Source organism: Brachycentrus maculatus, unplaced genomic scaffold (assembly GCF_059751285.1).
Source record: "Brachycentrus maculatus isolate JH-2025_06_01 unplaced genomic scaffold, ASM5975128v1 h1tg000147l, whole genome shotgun sequence".
Classification (NCBI taxonomy): Eukaryota; Metazoa; Arthropoda; class Insecta; order Trichoptera; family Brachycentridae; genus Brachycentrus; species Brachycentrus maculatus.
Window position 1 is genome coordinate 1,676,425 of NW_028280900.1, and position 13,003 is coordinate 1,689,427.

Here is a 13,003-nt window from a genome sequence, read left to right on the forward strand (position 1 = left end):
GTATCCTAAATGATCACTGAAATATAATATATCAATTGGGTGTTTTAGCATTTATGTTTTTAATATTCCTCTTTGTGGTGGAAACCGATGTAGTCACAAAACACGTTTCCGGTGTTTTGCGACCATATCAGCCACCACCACGACCATAAATGTGACAATGATAGTAATCTACATCTTCTATTTTATAGATAAATTACTCAATATTATGTATGGAATCATTCCAGATTTACTGAAAAGAATTCTCTCATTTCTTTATGTATTTTTCATACTGTGAAAACTCAATATAAAAAATGCCTTTATTTCAAAATGGCATTGATATTTTTATTAGATATATATTTTTGATAATATTATCAATTATTTAGACAAAAGTCAAATATATTTGACAGATGTACTTGTGATTCATTTAGTTTTGAAAGGAGGGCATAACAAAGACAAGGTGATTTTTTCTGATCGAGCTGTTTTAAAATTTAATTCAAATTTAACAATTTCGATTTGATATTTTCAGTGTGAATAAAATTGAAAATCAGGTGTAACTACTTCTTTTTATCTATTTTAGTTACAATATTTTGAATCTTTAGCATGGACAGTGTATATTCATTTTCTCCACTCCGACACGTTTAGATGGTAACACTTGTTTAACGGTAAGCAACACCTTTTTAAAAATAAATGTGTTATATATGGCTGGAAACATTGATCTTATTAACAAAATAGTAAAAAAAAAATAATAACCACCTACCTATATATTTAAAAAAAATACATTGTTTAGCTCAATCATGGAATAACATGGCCATCAAGGCATTGCATACGGAAGTTAACACGTTAACTACATAGTGTAGATAACTTAATCTTACATCTGTACAATAGAAAAAGCAATCTTTATCACATATTTTCAATAAGTTTTACTTACTCACAATATAAATCAAAAACCAGTTTGAAAATAGCAAAGTCATTATTAGAATTAAAAGTCCAGAAGTAATATCAAAGTAATCAACACTACGTAGTTAAACCGTGAACTTCCATATAGAATCCGAGCCCTGATATTACATACCATGAGTTATCTCCTAGTCAATCAATTCCAAAATACCGTTTATAAAAATAATCAATAAATAAAGTTATAAAGTAAAAAAGATCACATAAATTTGAATGTTGCATCAATCCTTTTTTACTAGCACCACACCTGACTGTGATTTTCTGATACAACGTAGCAAATGTTAATGGCTCAAATCTTCCTTTATAGGATGGATTGCCAAAAACAAACTAAAAATAGTAAAAAAGCATCACTACCTTTTTTAATACCTTGAAAGCATGAAAAAATTTTAACCTTTTGCTCTGTGGGTACATTTTTGTGTACAGCTTAAAACACTTGAATAATAAAATTTTGGATGTTATCATAGATTTTAATGCATGGAATATTGAAAATTAAGTAATTAATAAACCAATACAAATTTGGATTGAATTGAGATTTACAAAAACATCTCTTGGAACTGTTAAATATTATTTTTCTGCTGAATTTGTTTTCTGCTAAATATTTACGAACTTTCTTAGCTTGAAAAGATCAATGTTTCTGAATTGCATGACAATTGCTTCTTCGATGTTTTTGCTAACTAAAGAATGCATTGACAGTGTACATTTTTCATTGACTCGTAATACTATAATATCACATCGTGCATGGCAATGTGAGGGCTTCTATTTACCACTAAGATTCTATTCAAATTAATTAATATTCTTATGTTATTTTAAAATATGATATGTATATCTAAAATGCTTTCCCCAAAGCAATGCTATATGTTTGTTTTATTAAAGGTTTTACTGGTGATTACACCTAAACATGAGTGTCTGATCACATCATATTGGACGCCTTTATATGACGAAGTTATATTGTATTTTATAAAAAATAAAAAAATACATTTATAGTAGAACCTATTATTCTAAATAGAATTGAAAATCTTGTCTGAAAACTTGAGTACACATCGCACGTACAGACTTTGAAAGCACGCAAGCTTGCCAACTTGACGGTTAACGCAATCGAACCTAACCAGTGAACACTGACGGTATTTGTAAAAGTATATGAATATATTTTTTTATTTTTATAAAATACAATATAACATCCAATTTGCTTTTTAAAATGTCCATTTTGAATTGAAAAACCTGTATTTATATTTATAGAACATGCATGAAGTTCCGGGTGGATATAAAAAAATATAACATATCGCTCACTCCTTTCAAGAACGTCATAAATCAAAAAACGTGATTTTTCAGGAGAACGTTTTTAAAGTTTAAAAATATAATATAATTTTTTAAAAATAAATATCAAGCCACTTATTGAACTTTTAACTGTGCAACAGATCTTTTAAGGTAAAACCTGAAGGTTTTTTCTCCATTTAAAAAATATTTAGTATATTTAAAAAAAAAACTTAACAATACATTTTCTTAAAAATGCAAAAACAACACTTTCTGCCCTGTAGCAAGTAAATATTAAGTTAAAAATATGTCTCTTTCGCTGGAATATAGTAGATTTTCTGGGCATTCCGAAAACATGCACAACTGAAAATTGTCGATTTTTGATTTATGACGTTCTTGAAAGGAGTGAGCGATATGTGCCCACTCTGATATTATTTATTAAATATATTGCCCTGGATTGGTATTCCACATTATTAAAGTCAAATTAACACCTCATCAAAATATGGTAATGTTGTTAGCATATGAACGTCTTTGTTCGATTCGAAGAACTGTGCTAGACTCCACATACAAGTTATTGATATGTTTTTAATTATATCTCAACATAGATGAAAAAGTTGTTTAGATATGGAAATATGGAAGCCTGGATATTAACAGATTTTCCTATCCGCCATTGGCACGTTTAAGTGATCACTTTATATATTCTGTATGACATTACGACTCCACCCACGATTGACATCATATTTCTCTAATTGCATTTGGCTACTACGCTCCCGGGTTCAATTCCCATGGGGGACAAAATGAGATATTTTTTTCACATGGACTGTTACCTGAAGCGCAGGACTGCTTTCATATAATTAAAGATCATAGTGCCTTGTGCGTCATTGATGAGAATAAGAGTTAGATGAATTTAAAATGATTCATTAAATTTTATGATTGCACAACATCCATATTATATCCTAATGAAATAATGAAATTTCGTCTTGTAATAGCTCCTATACATATGCAGTTGTTTTTGGGAATGCATTCGTGGGCCACCCGGTACATCTATGATTCTGATTTCTATCTATGTCAGTACAGTAAATTTAGTTTTTATCATTGTCACCATTTACACTGTGACATTGCCACTTTTGGACACATACATCTAAATTTCCTATACTTACAGAGATGAGATGTAACATTAGTGGTTGCGGTGGCGGGTTTTATAGTCACAAACCATATTTTCAGTCGCCATCTCAACTAATATGTCATGAGCATGGATAAACCAGATGGCCCGTTATTCTTTGTCCGCGTGTGCCAGGAAGACTTCCATAATTCGATCAATATTGACGGAGATATTGTAAGGGTTGAAATTAATAGTAAACTATGTATGTTTGCAGGTCGTAGTAAACGCATTGGTTCAAGCCATCCCATCTATCTTCAATGTGCTGTTAGTGTGTCTCATCTTCTGGTTAATTTTCGCCATCATGGGAGTCCAGTTGTTCGCCGGCAAATATCACAAGGTAATTTTTTTATTTTTTATTTTTTTATATCTTAAATATTGAAATTAAACACTGATTTTTAGGGTCTACTAAGTTCAGTATATTTATTTTTTTAAAACACTTCTTCTGCTTGGTATGCCTTGAGTCATTCTACATTTTCTTGCAACATCAGTTTGACAGTTAACTAAGACTTGTGTTGACCGTTTTAAGTGCTGAGAATTTTTCATGTACAAACAAGCATACATACAGCATATATATGATAAAATTGCTAAAGACCTTTTTTGCAGAAATGTTCCATTTAAATTTTAGTAAAAAATAATGGGTTTTTGCAAAAAAATATATATCTGTTTTTCAATAAAATAAGTTTTATTTATTTTTTTATTTTTGTTCATTTAATATATTTACATTTTTATTTATAACATAATACATTTGAATCATTTATACATATGGAGAACTTTTATATTTCGATTCGCTGTGCCTCTACATAAAAGAAACTGTGCTCTTGTGCTTGGAGAGGGACTTACACTCGTGGTTTAATGTTATATAATAAAAGATATAATAGTTTTTTTTTGTATATTTTTTCAAGATTTAAATGTATAGAGCTTTAATTTTTTTCTTAAGTATTTTTATATCATCTATTTTTTTTATTTCTTTAGGGAAGTTTATTGAAATGTTTGATTGCCAAATATTTGAAGTTTTGCTGAAATTGCTTGGTGTTGCATTTTGGAGTAGAAAAATCGTTTGAGAATCTCGATGATAAATTTTTTGTTAAATTTAAAGTAAAAGTAAATTTGTTTGATTGCTTATTCGCAAATTATTGAAGAATCAGAGCTTTAGAATGGCACTCTCCGTGACACAACCTCCCAGCTCGACTACCTATCGTCATCGTTGGTATATTGAGGGCCGTGCTTTTGGATAAATATATCAGAGTCGATATATTAATTCTCAGCACTGTTAAAAACAGGTCACAAGGCCTACACCAAGAAGAAGAAGAAAACTTTAACGGTTCAATTGCTATTTATTTATTTTCCTTTATTTGGTTCCTGATCAGCATTAGATATCGTTTTACTCTCTGCAGATGAAAGTTTTCTAAGGAAATTTTCATATTAAGATATGTACATTGTTCTACTTTCAGTGTGTCGATGCCAACAAGACAACGCTTAGTTATGAAATCATTCCGGACCGGAACGCTTGCATAGCGGAAAACTACACTTGGGAAAACTCGCCTATGAATTTCGATCACGTGGGTAAAGCGTATCTCTGCCTCTTCCAAGTAGCCACCTTCAAGGGATGGATTCAAATCATGAACGACGCCATTGATTCCAGAGAAGTAAGTCCATTTAAACTGTCATTAATGGTGTACTCTCAAATATACAAAGTCAGTATGCTACTGGCAATTTTATGTTTTATGTTTTTGAAAATATGTATGTTGGAATTGGGGAAAATAAATATTTATTTTTTATTTTTTAACCCCTTACCTTTCAATAACTCTTTTCTTTTCTAAACTATTTATTTATTTAAAAGAAAAACTTTTTTTTAATACAAAAACTGTGTTTTAAGCAAAAAATTCAATTCCGTTAAATGTTACCTGGGTTTAAAGAAAATTATGCTGCGGGCTATTGATTATCCCGCCTTGACCCTAGACCATGGGACTTGTTTTGATGTACCTTAATACCAGACTGTCGTAAAATATACAGGGATAAGAAAAACTTACATTTTACCAAAACGTTTGCTACATATTTATAACATATTTTTTAAGTGAATCATAAATATGAGTATGTAACTAATTAATGTTTATTGTTATATTTCAGATTAACAAGCAGCCTATCAGAGAGACGAATATCTACATGTATCTGTACTTTGTGTTCTTCATCATATTTGGGTCATTCTTCACTCTCAACCTGTTTATTGGAGTTATCATCGATAATTTCAATGAGCAGAAGAAGAAAGCCGGCGGCAGTTTGGAGATGTTCATGACAGAAGATCAGAAGAAATACTATAATGCCATGAAAAAGATGGGCTCTAAGAAGCCACTGAAGGCCATTCCCCGCCCGAGGGTAAGTATTTGTATTTTGATTTAGTTCTAGCACAAAAACTAGTGAATAACAAGTGATACTGAAAGTCACATTCATAATTAGCTAGTGAAACTGGTAGTCACATTCATGAATAGCAAGTTAAACTGACAGTCACATTCATGAATAACAATAGAACGGTACCATGGCTCACACAGCATGAACTTCCATGGATCATTTGCGGGAACACTGTCCCAAATGGCTCATCTCTCTTAGGGGCGTTCTTCACTGGCGTGATCACCAGATTCAGCCCCCTGACTATTTCCTGTGGGGCTACCTTAAAAAATTGGTTTACACAAATCATCTAAAGACCTCTGGTCAGCTAAGGATGATATTTGTGCTGCTATTGCCGACAAAAGCACAGATAAGCTGGAAAAACTAGACAGAAATGTAAAAATTTGACTATGTCAGCGTATTGACGAAGACGGTGGCAGCCTTCGAGATGTCATTTTTAAAACCCAATGAAATAAAACTTTAAATCTGCCCCTGTACACAGAAAAAATAATTAAATCCATACTGATAACACTTTTTGCGTTATGATTTTTTTAAATAAGGAAATGACTACGCCTCACCCTGTATGTGTACATAGTTATAAATAATGAGTGTAACTAATGGTTTATACTATTTTCCAGTGGCGTCCGCAAGCGATAGTATTTGAGATAGTGACCAACAAGAAGTTTGACATGTTCATCATGCTGTTCATCGGCCTGAACATGTTGACCATGACGATGGATCACTACCAGCAGAAGAAGGCCTTTAGTGATGTTCTGGATTACCTGAACATGATATTCATTGTGATATTTAGCTCTGAATGCTTAATGAAAATATTTGCTTTAAGATACCATTATTTTGTTGAACCATGGAATCTGTTCGACTTTGTCGTCGTTATTTTGTCTATATTGGGTAAGTCGCGTCATTTTACTAACTTATTATTTACATAGCCAATTTATTATTATTCAACCCACTCCCTTTTTCCTGAATACATATTATAAAGGTAAATTCACACATTTTCCACAGTAGTGTAGTCATAATAGGAATTTATTAGTTTTACAGTTCAGATATCAGACTGTTGTGATTTTTTTTCTTCTCTCTAGAATTTATTTCTCTCTTATCGCATTATTTAATGTTCCTGTTGAAATTTTGGCCTTGTAACAAAATGTACTCACCCTCGAAATTTTGATTCATTTGAAATTTTTGTTTTTTATAGTATATATATATATATCCATCACTCCATACTTGTTAAATAAAAACTTGGATGAACCCCTAGATTTATCTTTGATTCGTTCATTTAAGAAATGCCGCACTTGCCGCATGTTTTTGACTGCTCTGTTATGCTTAAAATCAATGGTTTAATACATTTGTAGCATTACATTATCTTAATTTGTTCGCTTTGAAGTCCGATATGGCTCCTAAGTGTACTTTGTTTTCAGGTCTGGTCCTCAGTGATCTCATAGAGAAGTATTTCGTATCTCCGACGTTACTGAGGGTTGTGAGAGTGGCCAAGGTGGGCAGAGTCCTCCGGCTGGTGAAGGGCGCCAAGGGAATCCGGACCTTGCTGTTTGCCCTCGCCATGTCGCTCCCCGCTCTATTCAACATCTGCCTGCTGCTCTTCTTGGTCATGTTCATCTTCGCAATATTCGGAATGTCCTTCTTCATGCACGTCAAGGACAAGAGCGGACTGGATGACGTGTATAACTTCAAAACCTTCGGCCAGAGCATGATATTGCTCTTCCAAGTGAGTATGGCGAAGCTCTCCGGGAGGGTTCTAACCAGAGTTGTGACCGGGGAGAGACTAACGGGAGTGGCTTGTTTCAGATGTCGACGTCGGCGGGGTGGGACAGCGTGCTGGACGGGATCATCAACGAGGAGAACTGCTCGCTGCCGGACAACGAGCGCGGCATCGCCGGGGACTGCGGCTCCGCCACCATCGGCATCACGTACCTGCTGTCGTACCTCGTCATCAGCTTCCTGATCGTCATCAACATGTACATCGCCGTGATCCTGGAGAACTACTCGCAGGCCACGGAGGACGTGCAGGAGGGGCTGACGGACGACGACTACGACATGTACTACGAGATCTGGCAGCAGTTCGATCCCGACGGCACGCAGTACATCCGCTTCGACCAGCTGTCGGACTTCCTGGACGTGCTGGAGCCGCCACTGCAGATTCACAAGCCCAACAAGTACAAGATCGTGTCTATGGACATCCCCATCTGCAAGGGCGACACCATGTTCTGCGTGGACATCCTGGACGCGCTGACCAAGGACTTCTTCGCGCGCAAGGGCAACCCCATCGAGGAGACGGGCGAGCTGGCCGAGGTGAACACGCGGCCCGACGAGGTGGGCTACGAGCCGGTGTCCTCCACGCTGTGGCGGCAGCGCGAGGAGTACTGCGCGCGGCTCATCCAGCACGCGTGGCGGCGCCACAAGCGGCGCGAGGAGGGCGAGACGGAGGGCGAGGAGGCGGAGGGCGGCGGCGGCGGCGTGGCGGCCCGCGACACCACGGTGCTGGCCGCGGGCGCCGGCCACCGCGTCGTGCTGCAGGCCGAGCAGCACACGGAGCAGCACCAGCTGTGACCCGAGGCGCCCGCGGGGGCCGACCCCGTCGCCGGACGTTAGCTTCGTCGCTAGCTTTTATATCCGACAAATCACCGACGCTTGTAATATAATGTTATTTTGTTGTTAACTATGGTTTACCGCCCCGTACCTTCGTGCCGCATCAGTAGGAGAGAGGCTTCGCGTCTCGTTGCGGAACGCGCGGTTGTATATTGCGCCCGAAGGAAACGGGGTGGCCGCGGGGGCCCGCCTTCCCCCGAGGACCCCCGCGGCCGCCCCCGGGGAGCCCCCCGCGTAGTGAATCGTGATCTGTGTAACTTATCATTACGGACTATAATCGCGGTTCCCGTCTGCTAGATTGTGAATTATTTAGTCGACTATATTTTTGTAACAAAGTGAGTATGAGCGAGCCCGCGCGGAACCGTTCCCTGCCCGCGCGGAAGGTTCGCGCGCGAATGAGATTACTTTAAATTTTCCAACATGCAACGTAGGTTATTATGGGTAAGGAGTATGAAGAATACTGCGTATAAATAAAAAGCTTCGTGTGCAAACAAAAGCTAGCCTCTTATCGATGGATTTAAATGTTTGTCATTTATTATCTCGGCTGCGTACATCCGATAATTAATATTTATACAAAACTTTTTTATAATCTTCCATGGAAATTTTGCGGTCGCCTTTTGCCGGGTCCGCGGGACCGGAGCCCCGGCGCGGTCCGGCGCGGCGCGGGAGGGCGCGGAAGCGTCGGGGCCCCCGTCCCGGCGGGAGAACACTAGATATTACGATCCGACACTCGGATAGATTATTCAGCGGCACTGTGTTACATTCACAAAACCTTTGTCATTTTACACCATCTTAATCGCTTGCTTTTGTGACGGTTGAAGTTCATCCTAATATTATATTAAGTCCTCCCACAACTCTCAAGTTTGCTTCGTTTTGAATGGTTCCCGACGGACTAATGGAAGGTGGGATTCGTGATAGGATAGATATTTCAGCTTTAAGGACCCGCTGCCGGCAGCCGCCTCTCCCCTTCCCCAGGCGGGCGGCTCCCAGCGGCATTCGGTTTATGCGGTCTCAACGTACATTACCTTTAGAATGGTTTGCACAAATTATTCTTTCTAGACAATAATTGTTTCGGAAGTTAATCAGTTACGTTTTCGTTACATCTGATCGGTTATCGCCTTTGTAAATTTTATTTGGAGACATTTTAAGGAAACCGTTACGTTACTGTAACCAACAGACGCCTTATAAGTTCACGTTTATTAACAAAATATAACAGAATTATAGAGTATTTAATTAAATTACTATTATTATTATTATACATATTGTTGAAGTTTGTACAAAATAAACTAAGTAACGATAAATATAGAACTTGACTGCTTTACACGAGACTTTTATTCTGGTTCCCCTTTTACTTGCCCGTGTAATATTTCTAGTCTTGGTGGTGGCTGATACGGTCACAAAGTACTATTCCGGAGCTATGCAACCATATCAGCCTTATATACAATGGTTATCGAGTATAGTGCATCAGTGCATGATACTTACTTGCCGGGTAACATTTCTAGTCTTGGTGGTGGCTGATACGGTCACAAAGCACTATTCCGGAGCTATGCAACCATATCAGCCTTATATACAATGGTTACACGAGTATAATGCATGATACTTACTTGCCGGGTAACATTTCTAGTCGCGGTGGTGGCTGATACGGTCACAAAGCACTATTCCGGAGCTATGCAACCATATCAGCCTTATATACAATGGTTACACGAGTATAATGCATGATACTTACTTGCCGGGTAACATTTCTAGTCGCGGTGGTGGCTGATACGGTCACAAAGCACTATTCCGGAGCTATGCAACCATATCAGCCTTATATACAATGGTTACACGAGTATAGTGCATGATACTTACTTGCCGGTTAACATTTCCAGTCGCGGTGGTTGTTGATACGGTCACAAAGCACTATTCCGGAGCTATGCAACCATATCAGCCTTATATACAATGGTTACACGAGTATAGTGCATGATACTTACTTGCCGGTTAACATTTCCAGTCGCGGTGGTTGTTGATACGGTCACAAAGCACTATTCCGGAGCTATGCAACCATATCAGCCTTATATATATGATCCATTATACTTATTTGTTCATGTAATAAAGTTCCAATATTCACCACCGTTACTGGAATAAAATAAACAACAAAAATGGATACCAGGGGATTCCTGACTGCATACAGCATCAATTGAAAGTTGTTTAATACAATTTGTCTTTGACTTAATTAAGCATTGATCTTTCCCTTTTTCCCCTTTCTTTCCTCCCATACCTCTTTCAGGTATTGTCTCAAATTCACATATCGCTCACTCCTTTCAAGAACGTCATATATCAAAATTCATCAATTTTCAGTTGTGCATGTTTTCGGAATGGCCAGAAAATGTATTATATCCCAGCAAAAGCGGCATATTTTTAACTTAATATTTACCCGCTACAGGGTACAAAGTGTTGTTTTTGCATTTTGAAGAAAAGGTATTGTTAAATTATTTTTTTAAATAAACTTAATATTTTTCAAATGGAGAAAAAACATTCAGGTTTTACCTAAAAAGATCTGTTGCACAGTAAAAAGTTCAATAAGTGGCTTGATATTTATTTTTAATACATTGTATTATATTTTTAAACTTTAAAAACGATCTCCTGAAAAATCAAGTTTTTTTGTTTATGACGTTGTTGAAAGGAGTGAGCGAATTGTGGAATTTTGTACTAACAAGTACTTTGTATAACTCATTTTATATGAATGACTTGATTTATGTAATTATTTCTGTAAAATTCCCAAAAAAAAAAAAAAACAGAATAAAGGAATAACCCGCAAAGCTTCTATTTTAGAGGCTCATCTGCAAGTAGGATTTTAAGGAAAGGGAAGGTAATTATTTATATGTATGTAAATTCAATTAAAGAATTAAATAACATTTAAGGTGTCTCAATAATAAAAAAAATCTGAATTTGCCGATCAACTTATATCTGAAGACTTGATCTAGATAAACCAACGGACATAGAATTTTTACATGTAAATAATACTGAACTTCATTTAAATAATCTTGAAAAATTATAAATTAGTAAATTTAAAATCAAAAAAAGATCTACTAAAAATAAGTAGCCAATTTGACTTGACTTCAAGTCAGCTTTTGAAAATATTCCCATTGTGATTCTTTTATCTTCTTTCTCTCCTTCAAATAAAAAATTGTTATATATAAACAGGTGAATGATCATGCTATGGAGCAATTCCACGTTATGGTTGACTTAATGAGAGAATGATTATTCCGAATCCGAAAGTTATTACCATCCGACTGAGGTATAACCATCTCCTTTTCCTAGAAACTGCAACCTAGAGTACGCAGATGATGCTGTTGTAATCGATGACTCCGTCGAAGGTCTTCAATTAATTATCAGTAGAGTAAATAGGTACTCCACGCACATGGGGCTTAAAATTAATGTCTCAAAATCTCATGTGTTGTGCAATTTGTGCTGCTCAATGGTTGCTAGCCATCTGGCTAGCAACCATTGATGTTGAGTTACCAGCTCATAGAGAAAGTTGAGAGTTCATAAGAAAAATGGCAGCCGTTATAAAGAACTGGGAGTGCGTTTAGGGCTTGCGGAAACCACATTCAGCAGTATGAAGGCTGTCCGGAGACAAGATTTGTACTCGGCGAAGACCAGATGCCACCTATGTAAATGCCTTCATCACTCCAACTATCTCATATTATACAGCTGTGAAACATAATACCTCACAAGGTCCCAGAACAGCCAAAATATATGCCTGCGAAGAATTTCAGACTCGAGGTGGTTTGACTTTATGAGGAACGAGGAAATACAACATAGGGCGTGGCAACCCATGGCCGCAATTGTTGTCAAGAAAAGGTGATTCAGTTGGCTGGGGTATGTGCTTCAGATGCATCAGGTTTTTACAAAGCATCAGGTTCCCACCGCCCAAAACGTCCACTGTTGACAGTTCTCATCAGAACTTCGGGACGCAGACCTGATTACTTGGAGACAGTTTGTGGACTCCATATAGGGAGCAGATATAAATAAGTAGTAGTCCATGTCTACTTACAACTCTTTTTTTAAATTCTTATCTGCACCTGATGGTGTATAGGGCACTGCATCACATAAACGCATTGTTATCTTGATATCCCTCCGCTTCAGGTACCAGTCCGGGGTAATATTGAATACATATTAGAGTGAAAAAATCACTTTATTTATTTGTTATTTATTTGATTCCCTGGAAATCGAACCCGGGACCTCCAGTACACTAGCCGAGCGTGCTGACCATTACACTACGGAGGTGGACTAACTACTCATCCTTGATTAAAACATATGTATGTTATTTGTACATTAAAGTATTTACTAACAAGATTATTTCTTTACATCCTCACCTTTTTGGAATAGCTTGCACAAGCTTGTATGAGTACATGTATGCAGCCCCCAGAGCCTTACCTATTTCTGCTATTATCATACACCTGCCTATATTCTTCTTCCATTTCCTTTTCCATATAGCGGTGATGTTCTTCATCCTGAGCTCCTTTACTTGTACCATTAAATATAATCCTCTCCTAAGATCCAAAAATTTGAAGCACAGAACTGACCACCCTGCCCTGCCTTGGATTGCCACATATTCAACGATCGAGTTAACGCCGGGTCAATTTGGTGCAGTGCCTTGTACAACACTTGAGT

The 13,003-nt window shown here is 37.2% G+C and overlaps 1 protein-coding gene across 50 annotated transcripts in view; it reads left to right on the forward strand.

The window, feature by feature from the left end:
* The window catches only part of para (sodium voltage-gated channel paralytic), a 171,232-nt gene extending 161,564 nt beyond the window's left edge, over positions 1–9,668 (forward strand). For 38 of the 50 annotated variants that reach the window (XM_088261079.1, XM_088261059.1, XM_088261064.1 and 35 more), the window contains 6 exons: positions 3,558–3,680; positions 4,795–4,989; positions 5,471–5,716; positions 6,364–6,634; positions 7,162–7,466; positions 7,547–9,668. In XM_088261079.1, the coding sequence (XP_088117205.1) occupies positions 3,558–3,680; positions 4,795–4,989; positions 5,471–5,716; positions 6,364–6,634; positions 7,162–7,466; positions 7,547–8,308 (1,902 nt within the window). In that variant the 3' untranslated portion in view covers positions 8,309–9,668. The remainder of the gene's footprint in view (positions 1–3,557; positions 3,681–4,794; positions 4,990–5,470; positions 5,717–6,363; positions 6,635–7,161; positions 7,467–7,546) is intronic. The other 12 variants (XM_088261099.1, XM_088261105.1, XM_088261101.1 and 9 more) reach the window with 1 other exon arrangement.
* Positions 9,669–13,003: the final 3,335 nt, after the last annotated feature.